Here is a 25,546-nt window from a genome sequence, read left to right as displayed (position 1 = left end):
CACACAGCTGGACTGGTCCTGCTCACAATGCTTTGGGGACACAGCCAGCCTCACCAAGGCCCTGTTATCACCCAACACGACAGCAGGTGGCGCCACTCACACAAACCTGAGTGCAACCAGCAGACACCAGCCAATTTCCCAGCTCCCCAGGCACACACCCTCCAGCTCCCCACTCTCCGCCCCGGAGTATAAATCCAACATTGTACCGTCTTACGCTACACAGAGATTTGTACAAAGTAAGCTCATAAAGTTCGCCTCTCCCTCAATGTGAAGAGGAAACACAAAAGCCCTTGCCCCTTGAGCTAAGATTTCCAAGCACTTCACTCCAATCTTACTGGTTTAGATAACGCATAAAACAAGTTTATTAACTACAAAAGGTCGATTTTAAGTGATTGAGTGATAGCAAAAAGATCAAAGCAGATTACCTAGTAAATAAACAAAAATGCTTACTAAGCTTAATATACTGGAAGGATAGGATTTGAATTAACAATCTCTCACCCTGACTGATGACACAAGCAGACTCGCAGATTCTCAAGGCACAAGCTGCATTTGCTTTGAAGCTTGGGATTCCCACCCCCGTTCCAAATCCTTTTGTTTTGGAGCTTCGCTTAGGTGTTCGGTTGTAGGGGAGTGAAGAATAACCAATGATTTCACTCCCTGCCTTATATAGATTTTTCAAATGGCGGGAACCTTTTGTTTCAAACTTGGTTCCCAGACCAGTTTGTGGAAAAATACAGGAGTCCAGAATCATGTGGTCTGGTTGTCATCCCTTGCAGACTCAAAGCAACCATTACTTACAGGCTGTCTGGCTCTCAGGAAGGCTAAATTATTCCACAGCCCATTGTCCTTGTTGATCAACCATTAGCTCTGTTATTGTTGTACCTGAAAGGCTGGCTGTGGGTGTTTTCCAGAATAAGCCCATTTGAAATACATATTCATAGTCAATATTTATGACTTCAGATACAAAAATGATACATGAATGCAAATAGGATAATCATATTCAGCAAATCAGAACTTTTCCAATGACACCTTACTTGACCCATCTTGTACAATAATTATTGCATCATAATTATGTCATAATCATACAGCTATGAAGAATATGGGGTGCAATGTAACAATGCTAATACAGAAAATGTGCAGCAAAACTATCGCAATTTCAGCTCCTTTGTAAATTTGTTGTTATGTATGCCAGAACTGTGAGACGGTGAATTTGTTACACATCAGCACTAGGTAATGTAGCAGAGCTAGTGCATTCTAGTGTCATTGACTATGCAGTATGTCTCGTTGCTGTGCTATCTAACACCTCTAAGCTTTCTTAGGGTACATCTGAGCAACAGCTGAGAGGTGTAATTCCCAGTTCTTCTTCGAGTACTTGCTCATATTCATTCCAAGTAGGTGTGCGCGCGCCGCGTGCACGTTCGTCGGAAGAATTTTCCCCTAGCAACACCCGGCGGGTCGGCAGGCGCCCCCTGGCGTGGCGCCTTTGCGGCACCGTATATATGCCCCTGCCGACCCGGCCGCTCCTCAGTTCCTTCTTACCGCTGCCGTTCCCCTTGGTGCACAAAGTCCTGGTAAAGCTGCGCAGGGCCAGGCTCGGGTAATTCTCATGCCCAGCGTGGCCTCTCCAGCACTGGTACACCACGCTGCTGGACCTGTTCATAGCAAGTCTGGTTCTCCTGCCGCTACATCAGGACTTAATATCTCAAGACCAATGGCAAGGCTTCTCCTCCGACTCCAGTCCTCCACCTGACGGCGTGGTTCCTGGCTGGCTGAGCTCTGTGGAGCTACACTGTTCTACCTCAGTGCAGCAGTGCTCCTGGAAAGCAGTAAGCCTGCAACCAGAGCTACCTACCTGGCGAAATGGAAGAAGTTCTCTTGCTTGTGTCAATCGCAAGGCGTATCACCAACACGTGCTCCCATCCAAGTGATATTGGAATATCTATGGCACCTTAAACACAGGGCCTCGCACTCTCGTCCTTGCGAGTCCACCTAGCTGCCATTTCTTCGGTCCATCCAGGAGACGGCCCTTCTCCGTCTTCTCTACCGATGGTCTCTAGTTCCTCAAGGGCTTGGAACGCCTGTATCCCCAGGTCCGCCGTCCCACCCCTCCTGGGACTTCAATCTGGTTCTCTCAAAACTAATGGCCCCTCCCTTCGACCCTTGGCGACCTGCTTTCTCCTGTATCTATCGTGGAAGGTGGCGTTCCTGGTGGCCATTACATCGGCCAGGAGAGTCTCTGGCTTCGCGCTCTTGTCGTGGACCCACCTTACACGATATTCCACAAGGACAAGGTGCAGCTGTGCCCGCATCACCTTCCTGCCAAAGTGGTCTCCCCTTCCACCTTACCAGGACATATTCCTCCCAGTGTTTATCCTAAACCTCCTGCATCCCGCAGGGAGCAGAGCCTACATTCACTTGATGTTCGCAGAGCGCTGGCATTCTACATTAACCGCCACCAGACCTATCCAAAAGACCTCCCAACTTTTTATTGCCGTTGCGGACAGGATGAAAAGGTCACCCTGTCTCGTCTCAAACTATCTCATCCTGGGTGACGGCCTGCATTAAAACGTGCTACGCTTTAGCTCACACCCTCTCCAGGACGAGTGACTGCACATTCCACGAGAGCACAAGCTTCCTTGATTGCCTTCCTAGCCGTGTGCCTATACAAGCATATGTCGTGCAGCCATGTGGTCGTCCGTGCACGTTCTCTGCCCATTAGCCTTGATGCAGCAGTCCAGGGACGATGCAGCTCTTGGCTTGGCTTGTTACATTCGACAGTCTCCAACTCCCCCACCGCCTAGGTAAGGCTTGGATTCACCTACTTGGAATGATATGAGCAAGCACTCGAAGAAGAAAAGACGGTTACTCACCTTTGTAACTGTTGTTCTTCGAGATGTGTTGCTCATATTCATTCCACACCCGCCTCCTCCCCACTGTCGAGTAGCCGGCAAGAGTAGCCGGCAAGAAGGAACTGAGGAGCGGCCGGGTCGGCAGGGGCATATATACGGTGCCACAAAGGCGCCACGCCAGGGGGCGCCTGCCGACCCGCCAGGTGTTGCTAGAGGAAAATTCTTCCGACGAACGTGCACGTGGCGCGCGCACACCTACTTGGAATGAATATGAGCAACACATCTCGAAGAACAACAGTTACAAAGGTGAGTAACCGTCTTTTCAGGCAGACTTACATACACTAGATCAGGGATTGGCAACCTTTGGCACACAGCCCACCAGAGTAAGCCCCGTGATGGGTGGGGCTGTTTTGTTTACCTGCCATGTCCGCAGGTTCGGCCGATCGCGATTCCCACTGGCCACGGTTCGCTCCAGGCCAATGGGGGCTGCAGGAAGTGGCAGCTAGCACATCCCTTGGCCCGCGCCGCTTCCCACAGCCCGCATTAGCCTGGAGCGGGTGAATTCTCATTAATTCTACTAATTTATAATCTCCTTCTTCTTGAATCAAGTGTGTCACACTTATTTCTATTTGCCATAACTCTTCATTAATAATTTTTGGCAACACCCAGCCCATTGCTGTTTTTCTTTACTTCCCTCTGTTGTGTAACAACATTCTGCCTTTCCACTCTCCCCTCAGAGTGGCTTGATCCCAATTAAACTCCTTATATTTCTTGTATCCTCGAATTCGTTGATTCCCTATATGAGGATCTTTGAACCATTCAGAAGACCGTTGCCCATGATTTAACAGATTAACCATTCTCTCTGTGTATTGTATCCCATACGTTTGCACCTGTATGCATCGTATTGCTAGTACAGTTTGATTGTCAGTCTCAGACACACCAAATAGATTTACATTTAGAGATGTTTTGAAGGCTTGGGCTTGTTTCAGTTGGAGTTCCATACGTCTTATTCCTTATTTTGATAATGCACCAAAATTTTGTCATGTTTCTGTATAGCCCACAAAATCTTACCCAAAGCTGACATTTTCCCTTGTAAGTCTCAGTATCAAATGAGTTTAAAACTCCAGCTCTAGCACCACTACTACCTCAGACATATTCTCCTATACCTCTCTTATTTCGTATAGTCTCTTTTCCTCATTGTTGTTGCCATGCTTGTAACAGTGGCAGGGCATATGGCATACGCTCCAGATGTTGTGCAGTTATATTTGCTTGCGCTCTTTCCAACCAGATTGTTTGAGCCACAATAGTTGGGGCTTCGATTACTTCTTCCATCCTATATGGGTGCTCATCTGCCATGATTCTTGGTGCAATCTTGTTTACTGATATCTGATTAATAAGCATAAAAAACCTGACCATAGCCCCCAAAATATATTCCCCCATTAATTTTCGTAAAGCAACTCAGTCTTATCATTATGAAAGGATTTGGCATTACACCATATTCCCATAATTTAAGAGCCATTGACTCATTCCATCCCATATGAGTATTAGCCAATTCTTGTGACACACATCTAGGGTGACTACATCAAATCCCAAAACCCAAAAGGTACAGTTCAGAGTACTCATATTCATATTGTTCTCATCATAACTAAATCTAAACATTAGGTGAGCTTTCTCCCTTAGTATGTACAAATATCTCCATTGCTGTTGCTAATCTTTTAGCTTTAGATATTCCCATGTCACATTTTTGCCATCTTCCCACCATATTTCAAATTTTACCTCAAGGTTTTTCTTTACAGCTGGTTTTCTTTGGTCCTGTTTTTCCCATTCTGTCCCACGAGTAGTCAAATCTGTTATTCCCTTTGATCCATACCTACATCCGAGAGGTGCTCCCATATGTATATCCATGTACCCCTAAATTTCCCCAAATATTCAAAAAACATCAAAACCAAAAACATATTTCTACCCTTTTTGAATTATGAGGATCCTCAGTATTGAAGCCATGGCCATTATTCCATAGGAATAATATCTGATGCTTCCAGCCATATTATTCTAAATACTTACACTAACCTCTTCTATCTTTGCTTGAGCTCCGGTATTATTTTTTTTCTTCTTAAAATATAGTGCACAACACAATTCTTCTACTAAGCACAAAATGCAAAGCAATGCAAGCATAAGCAATAAACCAATTACAAAAATTGTGGCACTGTATCCACACTCCAAATCTAAGGTCTGTACAGGATAATCTCCAGTGCAATTGGGCATTCCTTTCCCTCGGTAAGATAAAAGAAAGGAACATTGTTTATTCTCTAAGCCATAACTTTATTTGTGATGTGTGGACCCACTTTCCCTTTTTCCCCTTGTTAATCTGTACAACAGTAGGTGAAATTTTATTCATGATAGAAAATGGTCCCACCCATTTAAACTCCAGGACATGATTTTTCAATGTTAATTTCAAATACATTACTCTTGCTCCGATTTTCCATAATTTACTGTCCTGAACCACACTAGAATCCAAAGTCTCTTGCTTTTTCAGTGGCGTCAGTCAGTTTAAATTCCATTTTCTTAAGTTCTATTGGTAACTCCCTTGGGACTCCCTTACCCATTGGGTAACTGATAGCTCTTCTTCTTCTTCTGGGTACAATAAAGGGCTCCACAATCTCATAGGCCTTCCAAAGAGAATTTGGTAAGGCTGGTAGCCAATACCCAATCAGTCACTACTTTGGATTACCATCAGCACCATTGGCAATTTATTGTCCCAGTCTTTGTCAGTTTCTTGAACTACTTTGTGTAGAGCTTGTTTAATAGTTTGATTCATCCTTTCTGCTGTATTTGACGATTGAGGATGATAGAAGCTGTGTGGTTTATTCCTAAAGCTTTTAATAAACTTTTAATTGCTCCTCCTACAAAATGTGGCCCATTATCTTTATCAGTTACTTTTGGGGTTCCGTATCTACTAAACACTAGTTCCCACAACTTTTTGGCAGTGGTCTCTGCAGTATAATTTCTAGTGGGAATTGCCTCCATCCATCCAGAAAAGGAATCTATTATCACTGATAAATACTGATTCCCCCTTTAGGTCTTAGGCAATTTATCAATATAATCAACTTGTATTCTACTCCATAGCCCCACAATTCTTTGGCGCAAAACGGGTCACAATTTCAGTGGTCTATTCCCATCTACTGCACAACTTTTGCAGTTTTTAACAAAGTTTTCTACACCCTTTTGCACCTTAGGCCATATTCCAGTTTGTTTTACCTTAAAGAGAGTATTCTCTATTCCTTGGTGGCCATAGAGTGACACAGGTTAATAATCTCTTCTCTTTGAAAGGCAGCAAAGAGTGCCACAGGACTCTTTGCTGCTTTTGCAGATCCAGACTAACATGGCTACCCCTCTGATACTCTTCTCTTTGAAGTTTGTGAGGTGCCCACTTTACCTCTTCTAGTTTTTTATTCACCACATAGCCACCTTGTATATTCCAGTTTCCCCATCTTTCCTCAGGTTTAACCTCCTTTTTTATGGCTTGGGATCTAGTAACTACCATACCTCCCAAAGGTTCCTTTGCTGCTAATTTAGCTAAAGCATCCGCTTTATCAGTCCAATATTTTTCATTCCCTTCTTGCTTTTGATGAGCTTTAATATGTCTTGCTCTTAATTTTCCTAGGTGTTTTTTTAACCAATCATAGATTTCCAGTTCTCATTTTGCACCAAATTTTTCCCCTCACTTGTTTCCCAATGATTCTTTTTCCAAATCCCAATCCAATATAACAGTCCTTGTACCACAAAGTCTGAATCCATATAGACATAAAGACAGTCTGCAACAGTATTTTTCTGTTTAAACAGATCACTAGTAGCTCCCTGCTCCCTGAGCTGAAGTCATACTCTCAGAACCAGAAGTTGTTTCCCCATCAATTTGTACAGCAGCATATCCTGTATATTGCTTAGAGCTCTCATGGTATGCATTACCATGTGTAAACCAAACCTCTTTTTCTCCAAGGCTTAACGCTTCATCTACTGGGGGTGCTTCAACTAACTTTGGATCGGTTTCTGGAAGTGGGCATTCGTGCGCCTCTCCTTCCATCAGAAGGGCATATGGTAACATCCTTGCTTGTTTGTTATTCTCATAAGTAACATCTCTGCTAGTTAACATCAAGGTCCACTGGGCTATCCTGGAATTCGATACTCCTTTTCCCTGCAGTTTCCCTGATAAAATATACTTCAGGGAAGAGTGAGGTGTTTGTATTATAATAGTGGCTGTGCCAGTAGTCAAAGCAAAAGCTTCAATGGCCCACACAGCAGCTAAACATTCTCTTTCACAGATCCTAAACTGCTGCTCTGTATGGGGTTAATCTTCTATACTCGTATGCTGTTGGTATAAGCGTAGTGTCAATTTCCTGCATTAATACTGCTGCTGGACTCTGTTGGGTTGCTGCCAACTTAATCACAAATGGCTTGTGTATCTCTGGGAATTTCAGTGCCGGAGCTTGCATCAAGGCTTGTTTTAAATGACAGAAAGCTTTTTCTTGTTCAGGCCCCCACTCCCATTCGACTTTCTTTTTTAGTAAATGCTACAGGGGTCCAGTTATAATGGCAAAATTCCAGAGGTGTTTCCTTAAATAGTTAAACCCTCCTAACATCATCCTCAACGCATGAGAATCCTCTGGCCTTGGTAAATTCATTAATGATTTCACCTTTTGTTGATTTACCTGAATTCCTTGTTCCCCTAGGATCACCCCCAAATAATTCACTCTCCTCTGCACTAGTTGAGCTTTCTCTTTATTAGCCTTGAAACCCGTTTCCTGGATGAGTCTCAACACTTTTTTAATCTGCTCAGTCACCTCCTCTTCAGTGTCCACCCCACACTAATATGTCTTCTACATATGAGGTGACATTCTCCCAATCCTCTTTGGATAATTGATTCAGTGTTCACACCACTTGTTGGTGCTCTATAGCCAGAGCGCAGTGTAGGTCCTGGGGAATTCTTTTAAATAAATACTGTTGTACCTTAAAAGTAAACGCAAAGTGGGCCCAAGAATCGAGATGCAATGGGATGGCAAAAAAGAATTTGCCAAATCTATGAGAGAGAACCATTTAGGGGCCTCCTGTATTCTTTCCATCATTTGAGATAGATCTGCTGCTATTGGTGCCATACTGGAAGTAGCTTTATTAATATGTCTAAAATCCACTGTCAATCTCCAGTCTCCTGAGACTTTTAATATGGGCCAAATTGGGCTATTTGTATGAGGAATTCCTCTTTTTAATCACTCCCTGTTGTTCTAATGATTCAATTATTTGCTCAATTCCTGCCTCTGCTTGCACAGGACATTTATATTGTCTCTGTGGTGGCACTTTGTCCCCCACGATTTTAATACATGCTTCGATTTTAACATATTCTGCTTTGTTCTTAATTCATACATTGAGAAACTCCTTTACCCACACATCCTGTTGATCCAGTATAATCTGCTTCACTGCTTCTGCAGCACATATTCTTGCAATGTACCCTGCTGTCAGGATGCTTTCTGTCCAGCTGGCAAACACCACAGAACTCCATAGTTAAATCCAAAACTACCCGATTTCTCTTCAAAAAAGGAGTCCCCAATATTACTAGCTCAGCCTCCTGATCTAACTGAAGCGTTTGTTCTTTACAACAAAAGTCCCTCACTCTCTCTCTGGGTATAGCAATTTCTACTGAATGATACATTTTTCCCGTCACTCCTTCCCCAATAAAGGAGGCTGCTGTAATGATCTCTGACACGTATCGAGTCAAATCACAACTTCTATTTACAATATTTACACCAGCCCCACTATCCAATAGGGCATCTTTGCGTCCATTATCTCCCATAATGACAGTTGTGCTAGGCCTTCCATTTGAATCCCTTCTTAATCTAGTAACCATCTCCCACTCCTGAGGACCCTTGGGGAGCAACTTGTGATTGGGGCGTCCCTATAGATCAGGTTTCTCTGAATCCTCAGCTTGCATAGCTGCAACCTTTTTCTGCTCCTTTATCTCGGTCTCTTTCTCTCTCACAGTATCTTGATCTATAAGCACTCTCATTTGAATATGTTATTGCTTCAACAAAAAGGTACTTCGGGTTTCAATTCTTCTATCTGGCTTCCCCTGTCATCATTTGTTGGCATACTGTCCAGTGCTCCAGTGAATCCATAACAGTAAACCCCTCATCCTAAGCTGCTTGATTCACCAAATTAGTAGACATCTCTAATACTTTTCTGTCCAGTCCTTCAAACACATAATTCCAAAATTCCCTCTGATTCAAATCAACTGCCATCAAAGAATCAGCTGTGACAAGTCTGGCGACCTCCACCCTGGGATTAGTCACCAGTTGTATTTCTCCAGTCAATATTCCCAACATTATTCTCCTTAACAGGTAATCCCTGGGTGAATCTCCAGGCTTCACGTAATCTGCACTGGTTAACACCTTCGTGGGTCTTTGACATATTTCTTTTCCTAACAGCATAATAAATCGTGGTATCACTTGATGTGCTTCTGGCTGCCTATCCAAAGCATTTTTCACTCAATCTACTTTCTGTCTAATCTCTCCAGTGGTAGCTGCCCTGATTAACCTATAAGATTCACTCATATTTAAATTCTCTGTTCCTCCCAATTCTGCCCACTGTACTAGCCATGTAGCTAAATTTTTCATGTTCACTGTGCCTAATGACTTTACCATCAACTATTAGTCTGATGAACTTGCACAAATTATTTATGTCTCCTCTGACTGTATCTTCCCCGCTGCATCCTTAATGGTTGATCTCCATTCTATCACTGCTTCAGACATTTCTGGCTTAGGCTCTCCTGGACAGTTTCTTATTTCTTCCCTCAACTTTGTATAAGGTGTTTCTCGAGGTTGGTCAGATTCCCTTTTCTCTTGACCCCCTCGCAGATCCTCTCCATACCAAATATCATTGGAATCCAAATCCAAATCTCTCTCTCTTTGACACACAGCCACAACTTGCAGCTCTTGTTTTTGCACTTGCTTTTTCAATGCTGCTATAGTTTTCTGGCGCCAACTGTGAGAAATGCTTGCGATCTCCTCTTCCTTTTCCTTAGTGAAACCTCGAATTAACTGTTTCATTCCTATCACTTGATGGCCTAATTTATCTTTGTCTGCTTTAATCTTTTCCCAGTCCATCATTCTGTTCTCCTGTTCCCTATTTTGTTTCCCCATTTGTTCTAATTAAGTTTGCATTGTCTGTGCCTGCCTCACTTCCCGTTCCAAATTTTTCTGGCAAGTTTTAAAATTCTCTTGTAATGTTTATAACTCTGCACAGACCTCTCCCTTACATGCAATTGCCTTTTTTACAGCTTGCCACAACAGCCCAATACCATGGCTGTTTGCTTTTTACTGACATTAGGTGTGTATAGTTGTACATATTTCTCAAACATGTTTTCTAAGATATCAACTATTACATCCGGTTCCACTGCACCTTCCATCCAAGGGCACGTCCCAAGTGCAATAATCTCCTTCTCTAACAAAAGGGGTTTTTAACTTTAGTCCACTGGGTTTCCTCTTCCACCCCTTTACTTCTTTTCTTAAACAGTGTTTTAAACATTATTACAATAACACCACGTGGTATCTCCCCACATGTTTTTTTTTTCTCACAGATTTCTCACAAATTTCACAAACAAAGAGCCACCTTTTATTAGTCTTAAGTAAGGACTCCCCCAACAGTGTAAAACCCATTTTGAAATCCGGCACTCCTTAATATTTCTCCCTGCTCCACATTCTCCACCGGATATTAGATCTGCAATAGAAGTCTCCCTACAGGATGGGGAGCAGGCAGATACTGGACACAGTATTGGTATGTAATACTCTCAGTGCTCTTTACTGATTACAAAACAAACCTTACTCACTACACATTCACACCCCAAACATACTACACCAGAGTCCAAAGATCAGAATGGTTCTGATGGCCAGTCGAGATTCCTTCTGATCATAAGATGTGGGGAGCCAGCAAAAACCACTTCTACATCCACACGGGACTCTGGATCAATAAACGACTCCAATTTGCAGAAATTATAGGCAACCATTTATAGTCCATTCCGTCTCATCATCAGTTCTTTGCTTTTGTTTACTAGGCCTTCTACCCATACAATTACAAAGAGACAATCCTGGGCGGGCTGCCATGATCCAAGGTGTGCCATTTCCTCCAATTCTCATACAATTTTATATCAGTCTAGCTGGTGGTGTTTCCTTTTCTGCTGATTTTCCGTATTTTTCTCAACATAATAAGAGCAGGTTTTTGCACTATTTGCTTTTGCACAAATAGTTCTAATAGTCCTTGACCTTAAGTTCTTGCTTCAGTTGCCAACATGCAATGCACATATTCATGTCAAGCATGCGTGATTCATACTATGCCTCAATGACCTAAACATATTATATGGATATATTAATCACAGTGTGTGTGTGTGTGTGTGTGTGTGTGTGTATCGTATGAACTGGCTCGATCATAAGCCAGTTCATTTATAAGCCGACCCCCCCCCCCAGCACGCATCATTCATACGAGGCCTCAGTGACATATAACATATTACGTGGATATATGAATCACAATGTAGATTGATAAATATATATATCCCAACACATTTAGCTATAATTTATTTACAGTGAAGAAATGTGATGCATTATATTTGTGGCATATATGTTAGGATTGTTTTGTGCACTTCATATTTCCTCTTTTTTTATTTTTCCTACCAGTTAATTCAGTTCTTTGAGGTTGGTAAATAAAGCTATGAATACAGTTGTTAGCAAGACTCTGAGTCACACTCTTCTTTCCTTGAAACTCCACTGAAATCAGTGGTATTGTGTGGTGCAGTTCAGTCCAGTATAGCATGGAGGAAATACCACCTAATCTTTTTCTTTATTTGTTTAATATATTGTACATAAAATGTCATGAAGTACATTGCATAGTTTTTAAGTGAATATAAATATAATGCATAAAAATATTGAAGTGCCTTGGAATGTTTTTCAGTAATAATGTGAAACAGCCTATAGTTTCAGAGAGAGTCCTATCAGAGCAATCATTTGAAAATATGGACTATTTCTGCATTGTTATATTACACATCCCCAAACAAGAGGTACAGAAAGATTAAAAATACAGTAGTGACTAGATAGGAAAACAGAGGACAGAGGCAGATACGGTTCAACCCAAGACAATCTCAGAATTCCTTCCAGGTTAACATTGTAGCTAGCTCTGGGCCTATGTGAGAGTTACTTGTGAAGGATGTTGTCACCAACTGAGCTATCCCTTTTTTGGCCTGACTCCAGCCCGCCCTCAGGATAGCCATTTGTGCCAACTTGTATAGGATGGTACAAAGATTCTTTTTTCAGCATGCAGGCGTGCATAGACATCCTTGCGTAACTACTTGCTCTGTGACTCCTCTGCTAAACCCTAATACTGGTCTTAAGTGATATGGAGGAAGGTATGTTTGGCTGGCCCTGTGCACCATAGATGAATGTCATCCTCTGATGTCAAGGACTAAGCGCCTACTGGCATAGTTAGATTATCCAAACGCAGGGATAATTAAGACCAGCGTTCCTCCATCCTTTTCCACACTGGGCAGTAGAATTAAGCTGATGTACGGAAAGCTCATTCTGCATCATGCTAAAGGTTGCTCCCACTGTATTCTAAATCAGCTAGAATGCCTCTGGGAACTCCTGCTGATGAAGAACCCTTCCAAAACATCCCTGCCACCTCAATATGGGCTCTGATTGAGCAAGCAGGGTCTGGCTAGCTTAATCTGTCTGTAAAATATATTGTACTATAATAAATTTTAAGAATGAGTTCTAAAAAGACACAAACTCTATATTTTCTTCAAATGTTCTGGTCTTTTTTTCCACTTGGTATTTTTACTGTGCTTGATAGAACTCATTTGATCTCTCATTGCTTTCTGTTTTTATTAATTCTCTTGGTTTTCTCCCTTTTTGCTTGTAGTTAATTTCAGAATAATGATTTTTCAGTCTGGGAAGTCAGTGTATGTATCTTAAAAAATATTTTGACCAAATTCTGCAGTAAACAATGCTATTGTGTCCTTATTCTGGCTGCCAGTGGCCATGCACACACTCCCACCTTTACAAATTAGCACTGATCAGTGCAGGAATAATTTGCATAGGGGGTTTTAGCAAGAGTGTACACCGACTGCTGGGTGCATAAACATTCAGACTCTGTCCACTTTTCCTTTCATGAAGGGCCTGTAGCGTGGTGTCTCCATTTATTTTGAAAGGAACCTGAAATGTAGCAGAAAGTTCCCTTCTTGCATTCCCTCTGTGGATCCAGGGGGCATGGCTGTGTTTCTTGCTGAAGTGTTACTGGTTACTGGCACTTTGAGAGTATCAGGTCTTTACATGCCCCCTCTCCACCTACTCACAATATCTGTCTGCTTCAGGAAATAAAGTAACTCCCAGCCATCAAACATCAACTAAGATTTTATTCATCTGGCCTTACTGGATTTCCATAATCTCATGATATTGCTTTTGGCAAGCTATAAATCACCCTGTCACAAACAATGGATTACACATACTCTCAACTTGACTCCTATAGAAAGAACACATTATCACAAGACTTTTCTTCATATGCAATTCCTTCTTTCAAATCTTTTTTGGATAAAATTAAACTTATCTGGTTGATCTCTCCTATCCCTATGCTCACTGCCTGTTTTCCAACCTGTGTGTTGCCTGCTGACTCCTTTTAGGGATAAACTGGCTGATGTTCTAACAAAAGGGCTAATGTGATTGTTGATTTTTTCAGTGGATGCACCCATCATATCTCAGTTGGCAGGATAGTTATACATTATATTGGACATTCTAGTCATAATTTGATGGGGAAAAAAGTGTATTTGTAAAAAAAAATATGGTGACTCTTGGAGATGCTCTTTGGTAACTGTTTGGATGTCGTATGAATTAAAAATCAATTGCTTAAAACATCGCTGATTCTGTCAGGGTAGTGATAGCTCAGTGGTTTGAGCACTAGCCTGGTTAAATCCAGGGTTGTGAGTTCAATTCTTGAGGGGGCCGCTTAGGGATCTGGGACAAAAATCTGTCTGGGGATTGGTCTTGCTTTGAGCAGGGGGTTGGACTAGATGATCTCCTGAGGTCCCTTCCAACCCAGATATTCTATGATTCTCTTCATGTGTCACCTTGGCCGTGCATTCTAATTGCAGACAGACAAATATGAATGAGGTAAATAAGGTCCTTTGCAAACTTGCAAGTCTTGAATATGTTATAGAAAATATAGTACATTAAACTGTGAATTATATAGAACATTTATTCTATGACTGAAATAAACCTTTGTGAAGAAAGATTACTTATATCTTGAAGTTATGTAAATAAATGTTTAGGACTGATTCTCATTTACACTTACACCCATTTACCCTGCTCTGATAGGACAAGGTGGGCCTTAAAGTTGATGTAAATAGTATTTATACCACTCTTGCAGTATAAAGAGGAATTAAACTGGGAGTAAAGTGGTCTTAGTGTAAATGAGAATCAAACTATATAGGTGAATTAAAAAGTTTTTGTAGAACTGTTTTGGAGAAAACAGTGCTACTTTCCTTCAGGTTGATTGAGTAGTGGTATGACCTCTTCCTTGGTAGTTGAGATCAATCAGTGTATCTTCTGTGGGGAAATGTAGATATTCTTATGTAGTGATCAGTTACTAAATGATCAGACATGAGAAACAGTAAAGGGGAAAAATAGGAGGTCAAAACTGGATTTTGGAACATGGATTTTATCATCTCGAATAGTAAATTAAATAAAATCAGATTAGCAGATTATAGACTTTTAGGCATATCAGCTAACTATTTCCCCATGTTTCCCTCTTTCTTTATCCTCCTTGTCCTTCTGCTGACTCTGACTGGCTAACTGTTCATGTCTGACCCAGTGTTCTACTCCTGTGTCTGTCCTGTCTCTATCCCCAGATATACAAGGAACAGCTGAACACCAGGGTGGTTTTGGTTGCTGTGGAAACCTGGACAGATAGGGATCGTATTAACATTCGCCCTGACCCTTTGCAGATGCTTCATGACTTCTCCAGATATCGACAGCACTACATCAAACAACATACTGATGCTGTACACCTGCTCTCGTATGTACTCTTAGATGATGGTTTAATCCATTAGTTTTTATGCATGTAGAACATATGCTTGTCTGCCAGCCTACCTCTCTCTCTTCTTCTCTGCCTGCACATCAACCTTTGGCTGAATTTTAATCTAGTAATAGTCCTGTCCACAGTGTGCAACAAGGTATATTAACAGGCATGCCAGTGTGTATTATTGACTTGTAAATAGAGCCCAGACATTTACCATAGTGGGCTCTAGCCATATCTTTGATGAGATCTGATTAGATCTTTGATTAGAGTAGATATTTGATTTGATAATTTGCTATCTTAAAAAAACCTACTTGTATATGCAGCTTATTTATCAGGGAAGAGCCACTAGTCTCCTGAATGTTCTTCTATTGATGACCATGTGATAGTTTTTATATTGTACATTATCTTACATAGAGGTTCCCATGGTGGGGCCAGCAGACCTCAGACATTCTTGAGGGTCCAGGATGGTGCTGCTATACTCCTGTGGCTGAACTCAGTGCAGCTACAGGATTGAGTAAACATGTCTATTAGCATGCCCTTGAGGGGGTTTGGGATGTCAATCAGCTCTGCAATATACCATCCTCCTTCCAGTGATTAGCAGGAGAGGGCAGAACCAAGGGTGCCTTCTACAGGAATGTTCCAGTGGCCATATTTTACTCACCCCTATGTCTGCACTGAAATCAGTCATGGGAACTCATGGAGTTGCACACGCTTCAACTAGAATTGAATTTGGCCTGAGAAGCTATGCATTTTGGGGCAAATCCTACCTACATGTCTGTGGGCACAGAGAGGCCTCTGGCAAGAAAACTGCAATGTTTTTGCTGCACATAGCTGAGGGGAAAGAGTGGGATTTAGCGGAAGCCTCATAAGGTTGCACATCCATTATGCAGTTGGGAACCCAGCTCTGCAGGGGCTCTCTGGTACAGCAATCTGTAGGGGACAGGGTAGGGAATCTGTCCATATGCAGGTCCTCAATTTTATCCTCCTTTGCTGAAGATGAATGCTAGGGATGCAGAAGCTATTCCAGCCAGTAGCTTCCAGTGGGTTTTTCTGCCACTCTACAGTCTGGGCAGGGATGGTGTGAATTCCTCCTCCTTACTCACTGATCTCCCTAGCATCCAGCCAAGATAATTGGTCTGGTTAGTGGTGTGTAGATTTACCCCTTTATTTTTAGTTTTACATTGACTGTGGAACCATTACATTTGTTGCAAGTATGGACATAGATATACCAAAGGCAGAGCTGGCTTTAGGATGTGTGGGGCCCAATTCAAAAGAGGCGCTGCTGAAATGCTTCCGAAGATAGCGGCAGCGATGGAGCTGCCGCCGAAGATAGCAGCAGCAATTCGGCAGCAGCTCAGTCGGTTGCTGCTGTTTCCGGTGGCACTTCGGCGGAGCGTGTGGGGCCTTCTTAGGTATGGGGCCGAATTTCTGGGAATTGGTGGAATCACCCTAAAACCAGCCCTGACTAAAGGCTTTTAAGGCTTTTCCTTATGCACAGCTCTTGTATACTTCATTTTTGTGCCAAGGAGGCATAGTTTCCATAGTCTACTAGGGCCTAGTCCTGTAGCAATTGTACATCCTATCTTCTTTGACTTAAATGGGAGTTAGGGTTGCCAACTTGGTAATATTTAAAAAATGGACAGTCCAGCAGGAGTGCTGGAACCTCTCCTGACCCACCTCTTCCCATGAGGCTCTACCCCTGTCTGTCCCTTCCCCTTGAGGCCCTGCCCCGTCCATTCCTTCCCCTCGAGGCCCCGCCCCATCCTCTCCTCTTTCTCCCTCCGCCCATCACTTGCTGCATTTCCCCTTCCCGCCAGGTCAGGAGGGACTAACCTGTGGGTCTGGAGCTGCAGCCACCTGACACATGTAGGAAGCAGCTGTGGCTGAGTAGGGGCTAGTGTGGGTAATGTCCCGGTGCCTCCCCCACCCACAGTAACTAGATTTTGTGTGTCTGGTCAGTAGATCTGACTGCAGGGCCCCCAAAGGATTCAGGGGGCCTGGGGCAAAGCAATTTCGGGGGCCTCTTCCATGAGAAAATGTTGCAATACTATAGGATACTATGTTCTCATGGGGGCCCCTGCAGGGCTCGGGGCCTGGGGCAAATTGCCCCACTTACCCCCCCCTCTGGGCGGCCCTGTCTGACTGGACACTCATGTCCCCTTTTCGACCAGACTTTTCGGTCAAAAACCAGGCACCTGGCCACCCTTAATGGAAGTGTGTGTGCAAGGACTACAAGATTGTGGCTTTTTTATTCATGTGAAAAAAGTCTTGCTGGTAGTGGAATATGGTTCTATACCATGATTTCTGTTGGTTATTTTGTGTTGATTTACTGTATTTACTGCAACAACGTGGACAGTAATCTATTTTTCATCTATGACATAATTATTCATAACAATCTCCTATTTATGAAGCATTTTTGTGTGCATTTTTTATAATTAGAGGCTGTGCAGCTCAGTTTCAAGAGTTTTATCTTAAGGGTAGAATTACTTTTGTAATATTTATCATCGTAGTTCAATGTCCCGCCTTTGCTTCAATGATTTTTCTCTTCCTTATAAAAATCATTTGAGAGTTGCCAATTTTGGATGGTTGTATTCCTGGAAGTTTAATCTCATGACATAATTTTTAATTAAAGACATCTTTAATTCCTGGAAACTCCGGGACAATCCTAGAGGGTTGGCAACCCTACTTACAAGAGTTACAGCAATACGAAAAACAACTTAATAGAATATTAAGCCAGAGCTAATAGAGTTTCACAGTTTCCATAACTCTGCCTCCTTCTATTTATGAATTACAACAGAATATTCATGGAATGATTTCATAAGATTTGTAATTGTACAAAATGTTATTTACATGGACTTATAAAATAAATTGCATCCTTTCTAAATATTATACTGTCACTTGCTGAATTAATATATTGCATCTTTTAATTCTGTCTGGTCATGAAATTGTAAAGTATGTACACGAAGGAGGGTTGGGTTAGGGGTCCTGTGAAACTCTCATCTGAATTTACTGACACGTGCAATTGAATGTCCAAATTACATTCTTCTGTGTTTATATAATATCCCTTAAAAGACAAATAAATGTGAAATACAATAGAAAAACTGATTGTAGCAGTGTAATTGGAACTGAAGGATGAGGTTCCATAGGAGATGAATTAATGGCTGCTGTCTGCTGCACAGAAGATACCATGTTTTTTCAGATTAATTTTTCCTTTTGAAGTCTATCGAAGAACCAACTAGGCCTGGCCTTAGCTTGTGACTTTTGATAAGATCCCAACTGTTACGTGCCTGAGTGCTCTGCAAGGACGAGGCCCACACACACAGTGAGTTATTTGGCTTTAATGAAGGTAAAGTGACACATCCGCAACGGGGACCCTGGGCGTTGCTGTCACTTAGGCGGGGAACCCAGCATCGAAGCTCAGCTCGGCCTGGGTCGGAGTCCAAAGGCGGACCGGGAGCATACAGCTATATATACACAATACAAAAGCAACTCATACATATGCAAAAAGGGACTTCCCACAGGCTATGTCTGCCCTTTGGCCTAAGGCCATACAAACTGGTTTCAACCAGTTAAAAGCAAGTTATAACTGGCATGCTGTGTCCTACAATGACCGGCCACTTAGCAAGCAGGGGCTCTTCACAAGGCCGCCGAGAAAGCGGAGACACCCTAGCTAGGCCATGACACAGTCTTCTGTAGTCCCCTACACCAACTCATGGCAGTGTGGCAGTAGGCTGCTTGATTTTTTTTTTTTTTGTTTACTGTTGAAATCATTGAGCAAGGTAACAGGAAAATGAATCGTGCCCAGGTCTCTAATATAGTATTGTAGAACATTACCATTATGCTTCAAGTCAAGGCATCATGTACTGTACTGTATATAAAATAATTCAAAATAAAGCTTATTTACAAAGAAATCTGTTCTGAGTAGTTACTGTTATTAGACAGTCAGCAAAACTGGAAAATGAAATATATTAAAAGGGTCATCTGTCCAAGTACTAATCAGATCCAAAGATGCTTAATGTTACAAAATTTGACATTCCTGTATGGATTAGCAAGATCTAGAACATCTAGCATCGACCGTTGTAACTGTAATTTACTTTGACTAAGGTTCACAAGATTCCACAGTCTGGCGGCTGCAAGATCTTCTCCAAAATGTAGAAATGTGCTCCAAAATCTAGCTTTCTAATCTTAGGGTTGTGGTAATGCTATGGGTGGGGAAGAGAAGGAAAGGTCCAGCAATGGATTTTATGGCTTTATTTGGTGGTGGTGGTGAGAGGCTCTCTTGTCCCTCATCTAAATTGATTATTGTGTGAGTGAGGTTTTCTAGGCCATTGGGTCCCTTTCAGTTGCCACTGTTTGTAGAGCTGTCAGTTGGGTAGTCGTCTTCAGGTTGCACAGCCCTTTCTGTTGCATCCTAGTTTCCCTTTCATTCATTTGGAGAAGAAATCTGTTGAGACATCAGCAAAGGACTGTGCATAAGATTGTTCCTCAGAACCCAAATGACATAAGGTCCTGGCCTTCAGAGTTCCTCCTCTGTGGCTGGAATGTCGTTGTTTTGGGTTTTTTTTAACAAGAACTCAGGGCAAGAAATTTCCTTGTAGGAGAAGAATAATTTTTGAAGCTCAGGGCCCCTTGGAGGTGTGGATCCATTATTATCGACAATAGTTGTAAGATTCTTTATAAAACCATACAGTTTATTTCTTTGGGGTATTAGCTACTCTACAAAAAAGAATCTATTTAGAGAATGTCATTACATGGTACAGTAGCATTTGTTATTTAGCAAAAAACTGATTACATGAGGTGGATGTAGGCCTAGATTAAAAATGGCAGAATATATCTACAGGAAAAGTACTGAATTTTATACAAATTTTAAAATAGGTTGAAATAAAATGAGTCAAGGTAAAATATAATGAATTAGTATTGTGATTTTAGTTTAAGAACATCACAATGGAGATGTGCTAAACTGATTACATATATTTTACTGCAGAAATTCCTTCTTGACAACTTACAATAAACTGGAACATTTTCACTGTTTTTGTCTTCTCCTGAAAATGGCATCATTTTTTTCTTTTAAGAACATCTGATATATTTGCACTTTCTGATTTTTGTTTGCAGGTTGAAGGTGGGGCTAAATCTACAAAATAAGTGTCTCCTTGTTGCAAGCTTCATCTAGTTCGCTCTTTTGATGTGTTCCATTTTAAAAGTGAATCAGTTACCATTGAGAATTTGTCTCTAAATGAATAGATATTAAATGAATACTAATGCGAACAACATATACTGTTATGTGGGAATTTGATCTTTTAGATGACTAAATGGGTGTCCTATTCAAGTTTACTGCATTAAATTTCCCATTCAACATCCTTTGTATATTTTATTTAAATTTATTTATTTAATTTATTTATTTATTTATGTTCTTAAGGAATGTGACATTCCACTACAAGAGGAGCAGCTTGAGTTACTTCGGAGGGGTTTGTTCTGTGACCAGAGGAGTTGGAGTGAATGAGGTAACTCTTTCTCTTAAAATGTTTTAAATGTACAATTTCCTCTTTATGAATTCACAAATCCTTATTTTTGGCACTTTGTTTTAGCCTCTGACAATACTACCAAAAACGCAACAACACGGTTGAAAACCCATTGTAATGACAGGGATCTAGCTATGCTACCCAAAACCTTTGCCCTCTGCATAAATTCTTCTCTTAGTTAGCCAGTGGATCCCCATTGACGATAATAGGGTTCCACCAGTATAACTGGGAGAAGAATTTGGCCCGATGTGTATATCATGTTAATTAGTTTGCTTTGAAAAATTTGTATTTTCATTGTGAAAGGTACTGATTGGACCAGATTGACTGCTTGTTAAAGGCAGGTACCAGCTTCTCTGGCCTTTGTTTCTTTGGTGTATGCATGCAGTCAGACATGGGTTTGATACTGTATATGGTACTGAATTAGTAGTAAACCAGAATGAAGTGTTGCAATATAATTTGCAATAACTAACTGTGTACTATTTTTACTGTTATCCCCCCCTCTAAAAACAGTATGCCCTCCCATTGGCTATGGCACAGGAATTATCACAAAGTTTGGCTCAGAACCTGGGAATACAGTGGGAGCCAGCAACCAGAAAACCGAGTATGTACTGTCATTATGCATTGACTTTCGTCTGTCCTCCTCTTTTGCTGAACATGCAAGCTTTTTGTAAAGTGTGTGGTTACATACAAATGTACATCAACACAACTATAAACAACATACAGCAATTGATTTTGTTTTACGCTGGAGAATTACAATAAGAACCAAAACTTGAGTTTGGCCAAATCAAGGCCAAATAAATCACAATCCGGCTTTGCACTCATTTTACAATCATTACTCTCAGTGACTTCAGTGACGCTTTTGTCTGAGTCAAGGGATCAAATTCATAATTGATGTGTACAGTGGTGTAACTTAGAACCTGTTATGCTAACTTAAACCTCCGCCCCCCTTGCACTCAGACTCCCTTACCTATATCTTAAGTAGAACAGATGTAATTAAGTCACATGGAATCTATGTGCAATTAGTCTAACTTAAACTCCAAGAAGCTGCAAGAAAATATAAATTAATGTTGAATGATGGTAATTTAACTCACATTTTTTTTTACATCTCTGCTCCACAGCAGGTGAATTACCCCAACTTAAATGCGATAGCACATGAGTAGAGTTGGTGTAAGTACTTCTAGGGGAGCCTGATCCAAAGCCCATTGACTTCCATTTTCCATTTGGTGTTTTTCCGTTGACTTCAGTGGGCTTTGGATTTGGCTCTGAGTATATAACTTTCATCACCTTGTGTATCACTTCTGAATTTGACCCAAGGAGTCCAGGATGAGGCCCCAATTTTGAGTATCTCAGACATGCTTGTCCAAGTTTCTCTGATCCAAGACGAAATATTTGTCAAAGCAGTATTCCTTTCACTATTATGTGGTCACGATTAATTAGCAGTTACCATACTATGTATCTGAGATACAGCATTATTTCCTTTTACTTAGCGCAGTTATTTCCTATTCTTCATCCAGTACTGTTGTGTGATAACTATTGATATATGTTGTGTAGTGGAAATGTCATCAAATCCTTTTAAAAGCAGTAGAATCTAGTCAGGAGCAACTTTCCTCTCATTGTTGGGGTGGGTTAGTACTCTTTCCTTAAAAAAAAAAAATCAAGAAATTGTATCTTTGTTTTAGATATATCTTGCAAAGAGTAGCAAGTAAACTGAGTCTCAGCATCGTTTTTGAAAGTGCTGGTAGAAAATGCAAGCATTAGTAGCATTACCCAGCAGATAGATGCAATAGCCTAACAATGGAAAACTGACCAAGGTGTAACTAGCATGGCTAGAAAAAAAGTAAATCCTACCAAATGACGTGGTTATTCTGTGGACAGAAATACTGAATGTTTGCAGAGGTATCCAGAATACACTATTTCTTTTTAACAGATTCTTGTCCATGCTATATAATTCTTGTCTTACAGATTGTAAGACTGTATTTTTTACTTTAAAAATACAGGGGTAATGTTAATCAATTAACAAATAAGTTATTGTTGACTTAGATTATGTAGCTAGTATAAACCCCTTTCGTTCAACCACTTTCTGCTCTATGTGCAATGAACATAAGTTGATTGATAGATTGGGATGTTGTTAATAATAATTCAAAGCAGATGGAACAAAAATAATATGGACAAGGACATTCCAGTTTTAAGGCTAGATTCTGTTATGATAAACAGCCATCTGACCACCATATATATTAATTAAAATCTTCTTTATATAAAAAGTTTTATTTTTGCTGCCAGTATATTTTAAACAAATTTCCTTCTTTCTTTTGTATGTTTGGTTTTGTCTGAGAAGAATGTGACTGCATAGAATCCTGGGGTGGCTGCATCATGGAGGAAACAGGGTATGCTGTAATAATCAGTAACTGAGGGCTTTGGAGATGAGATCAGAGTGCACATTGTGGCATAAGTATTTATTTGTTGAGCATTATAAATTTGTTTCAGCACTAGATGAAAAACTAGTACATTAACAGTGTGGACAAACATTTGTGCTGAACAGCTCAAAACATACAAATATTAAGGAAGATAACGTTGACTCATAACATGGGATGTTTTGATTCTAGCTTATATGTTTAGAGTGGATTTCATGGGGGAGCTCATAGGTCTTTCAGCCCAGACTTCCCTTGCTCAGTTTCCCTATAAGAAAAGAGAAACCAAATCTCTAGCTATGCGAGAACAGGCAGATATTACAGCACTAACGCCTGCTGTGTAGAATGACAAAATGGAAGGGAACAAAGACTGAATGTTGCAAAACCAGATTTCATAGCTGAGCTACTTCAACCCAAACTTTCTGAAGAGCAAAAATCTGAGAATTTGTACTGACTGTTTTGGTATGTCCAGTTTGTATTAGTTTTCCAGACAGTAGTTAAAATTACCTTCATATATCTCTTTCATACCAAAAGGATGCCAACATTTTTGTAAATATTTTAAACTGTATATAGGAACCACTGCACCAACTGCTGAAGTGCAGTCACTTTTGGAATGGAACAAAATAGGTATTTAACAGAACACAATAATACTACACAATAGTTTAGCATAAGTAGTAAGAAAATAACTTTTCCAATTGAAGCTGCAGTGGGAATTTAGGTAAGCAGAATGTGTAATCCAAACTGGAGTTTTGCTGGGATGCCATCGCTAATACCTGTACTATAATAGGGTAGTCTGTTCCTTTAAGGGCCAGAGGCCTGGGTCCAGTCATCTCTGTTCACTAATCAGATGCAGCTGAAAATGGAACAGGAGCTTCCTATAAATTGCTGCAGGAAACTGGGGGTTGATTGAGAAAGGGGCTAACTATAGAGAAGCTGCAGTCTCCTGCAGTAGTTGCTAGGGAAGGGATACTCTAGATGTAGATGGGAAGTCCTGTGAGTTGTGGCTGGGTAGAAAGCCCCAGATGGAAGATTAGTTTGTTGTTTGGATAAATGAAGCCAGGATGTAGGGCTAAAGACTGATTTGGGCGTGACTGATAATTCCCCAGACTGGCGAAGAAAGTTACCAGTGTACACCTACATCTGTGAAAAATGGCATGCAGTGGTAAATGTCTACAATGGAATATAATACCTGAAGTTTGTGGGTTGGCTTGGGACATTTTATTGGCACTTTTTCAACCCAAGTCATGGTGGTTTTTCTAAAAAAGAATAATCCCTTTGTGTCTTACCAAACTATTTTAAATAGAGTGAGCCCTAAACTGTGCACTCTGCTTAAGCCTCTTTTTTAGCTAGAGGCTCATGTTATCCATGCAGCAAACAGTAGAATTCCCGCACTTGAAGTAACAGATATCTTAGATAAATTTAACTGGACACTATTCTTTAATTTTTAGCTTGTCACTTCATATTCACTTTACAAATTAGGATTTCTTACTCAAAACATTATTTTTGAACACTTTTGTTCTGGGGATGTTCTAAAATATTGTTATTGACTCTGGAAATTGTACTGTTATTTTTTTCATTTTGAGTCAGCACTGGCACCAGATCCCACCTTTATAGATATAGATATATAGTGGCAACAGACCAAATACCTGTGGTTTTGCTCTCAAGGTGGATGTTTTGTTTTTCTTTTCAATTTCTAGCTAAATGATTGGTGAATGTTAGTAAAATCTGAGAGGGAAGCATATCTGGGTATGAGCAGGGTTTCCTCCTTGGTGGAACAGGCCTGCCTAATTCTTTTTTTCTAAAATGGAGCTTAGGAGCTGCCATGTTTTGTTAAATTGTCCTTTTCTAATAAACTGCTTGTGAAACTGGGGCCTAATGTCACATCTTTGATCCTGGTAGACTCTTCTGTCACAGCCTAAGTATGCCTTGTAGGTGCTAGATCCTACAGCTACCATACCACAGAGTGAGCATAATTTCTTCAGCTGTAACTACTCAGCCATTGGTCACTTCGATGTGAGCACTCTCTGGCTCATCTATCCTTCCTCCCAAATTTGAAGTTGTGTAGCACCTATTTAGTGAAGCATAAAGTTATCCACTAGGATTCCACTCTGATCCTTGAGTTGAGTGTTGGACAAAAGGAACACCAGCTTTTTGGAGTGGAGATACCTTTTTGTGTTAAAAGTTAATCTGGGGTCACTGGTCTTCAACAGAGAAGGCTATCTTAAACAATCAGCAAGAAATGAGAGAGATCTGGGATGCAATCAGTCCATCTAGGAGCTGAAGTGAGAAATCAGTCAGCCTCCAAATACACCTCTACCTCGATATAATGCTGTCCTCGGAAGCCAAAAAATCGTACCGCGTTATAGGTGAAACTGCGTTATATCGAACTTGCTTTGATCCGCCAGAGTGCACAGCCCGGCCACCCCCGGAGCACTGCTTTACCGCGTTATATACAAATTCGTGTTATATCGGGTCGTGTTATATCGGGGTAGAGGTGTAGAGGTACCATCACATTGCATTCTATTAGTGAGAAGGAACATGATAGCTAGATTACAGGGATGCTGTTGCATCGTTGCTATGGATTCATATAGTAAAGAGTGAAATGTAATTAAAACAAAATACAAAACAGAGTTAAAATGCTTGATTTTTTTTGTTTTGTTTTTCAAAACAT

General features: G+C 41.0%; 1 protein-coding gene across 7 annotated transcripts in view; it reads left to right on the top strand.

The window, feature by feature from the left end:
- ADAM23 (ADAM metallopeptidase domain 23) overlaps positions 1-25,546 on the top strand; it is a 215,704-nt gene that overhangs the window by 123,773 nt on the left and 66,385 nt on the right. For 6 of the 7 annotated variants that reach the window (XR_012656623.1, XM_075069983.1, XM_075069981.1 and 3 more), the window contains exons 11-14: positions 14,779-14,945; positions 20,365-20,449; positions 20,978-21,068; positions 22,803-22,851. Coding sequence is in view for 6 of the 7 variants with exons in the window: in XM_075069983.1 (XP_074926084.1) it covers positions 14,779-14,945; positions 20,365-20,449; positions 20,978-21,068; positions 22,803-22,851 (392 nt within the window). In the remaining variant the exon portion in view is untranslated. The remainder of the gene's footprint in view (positions 1-14,778; positions 14,946-20,364; positions 20,450-20,977; positions 21,069-22,802; positions 22,852-25,546) is intronic. The other variant, XM_075069982.1, reaches the window with a different exon arrangement.

Source organism: Chelonoidis abingdonii, chromosome 10, assembly GCF_003597395.2.
Source record: "Chelonoidis abingdonii isolate Lonesome George chromosome 10, CheloAbing_2.0, whole genome shotgun sequence".
Classification (NCBI taxonomy): domain Eukaryota; kingdom Metazoa; phylum Chordata; order Testudines; family Testudinidae; genus Chelonoidis; species Chelonoidis abingdonii.
The sequence above is the reverse complement of the archived record's forward strand: the minus strand, read 5'-3'. Positions and strand labels throughout refer to the sequence as shown.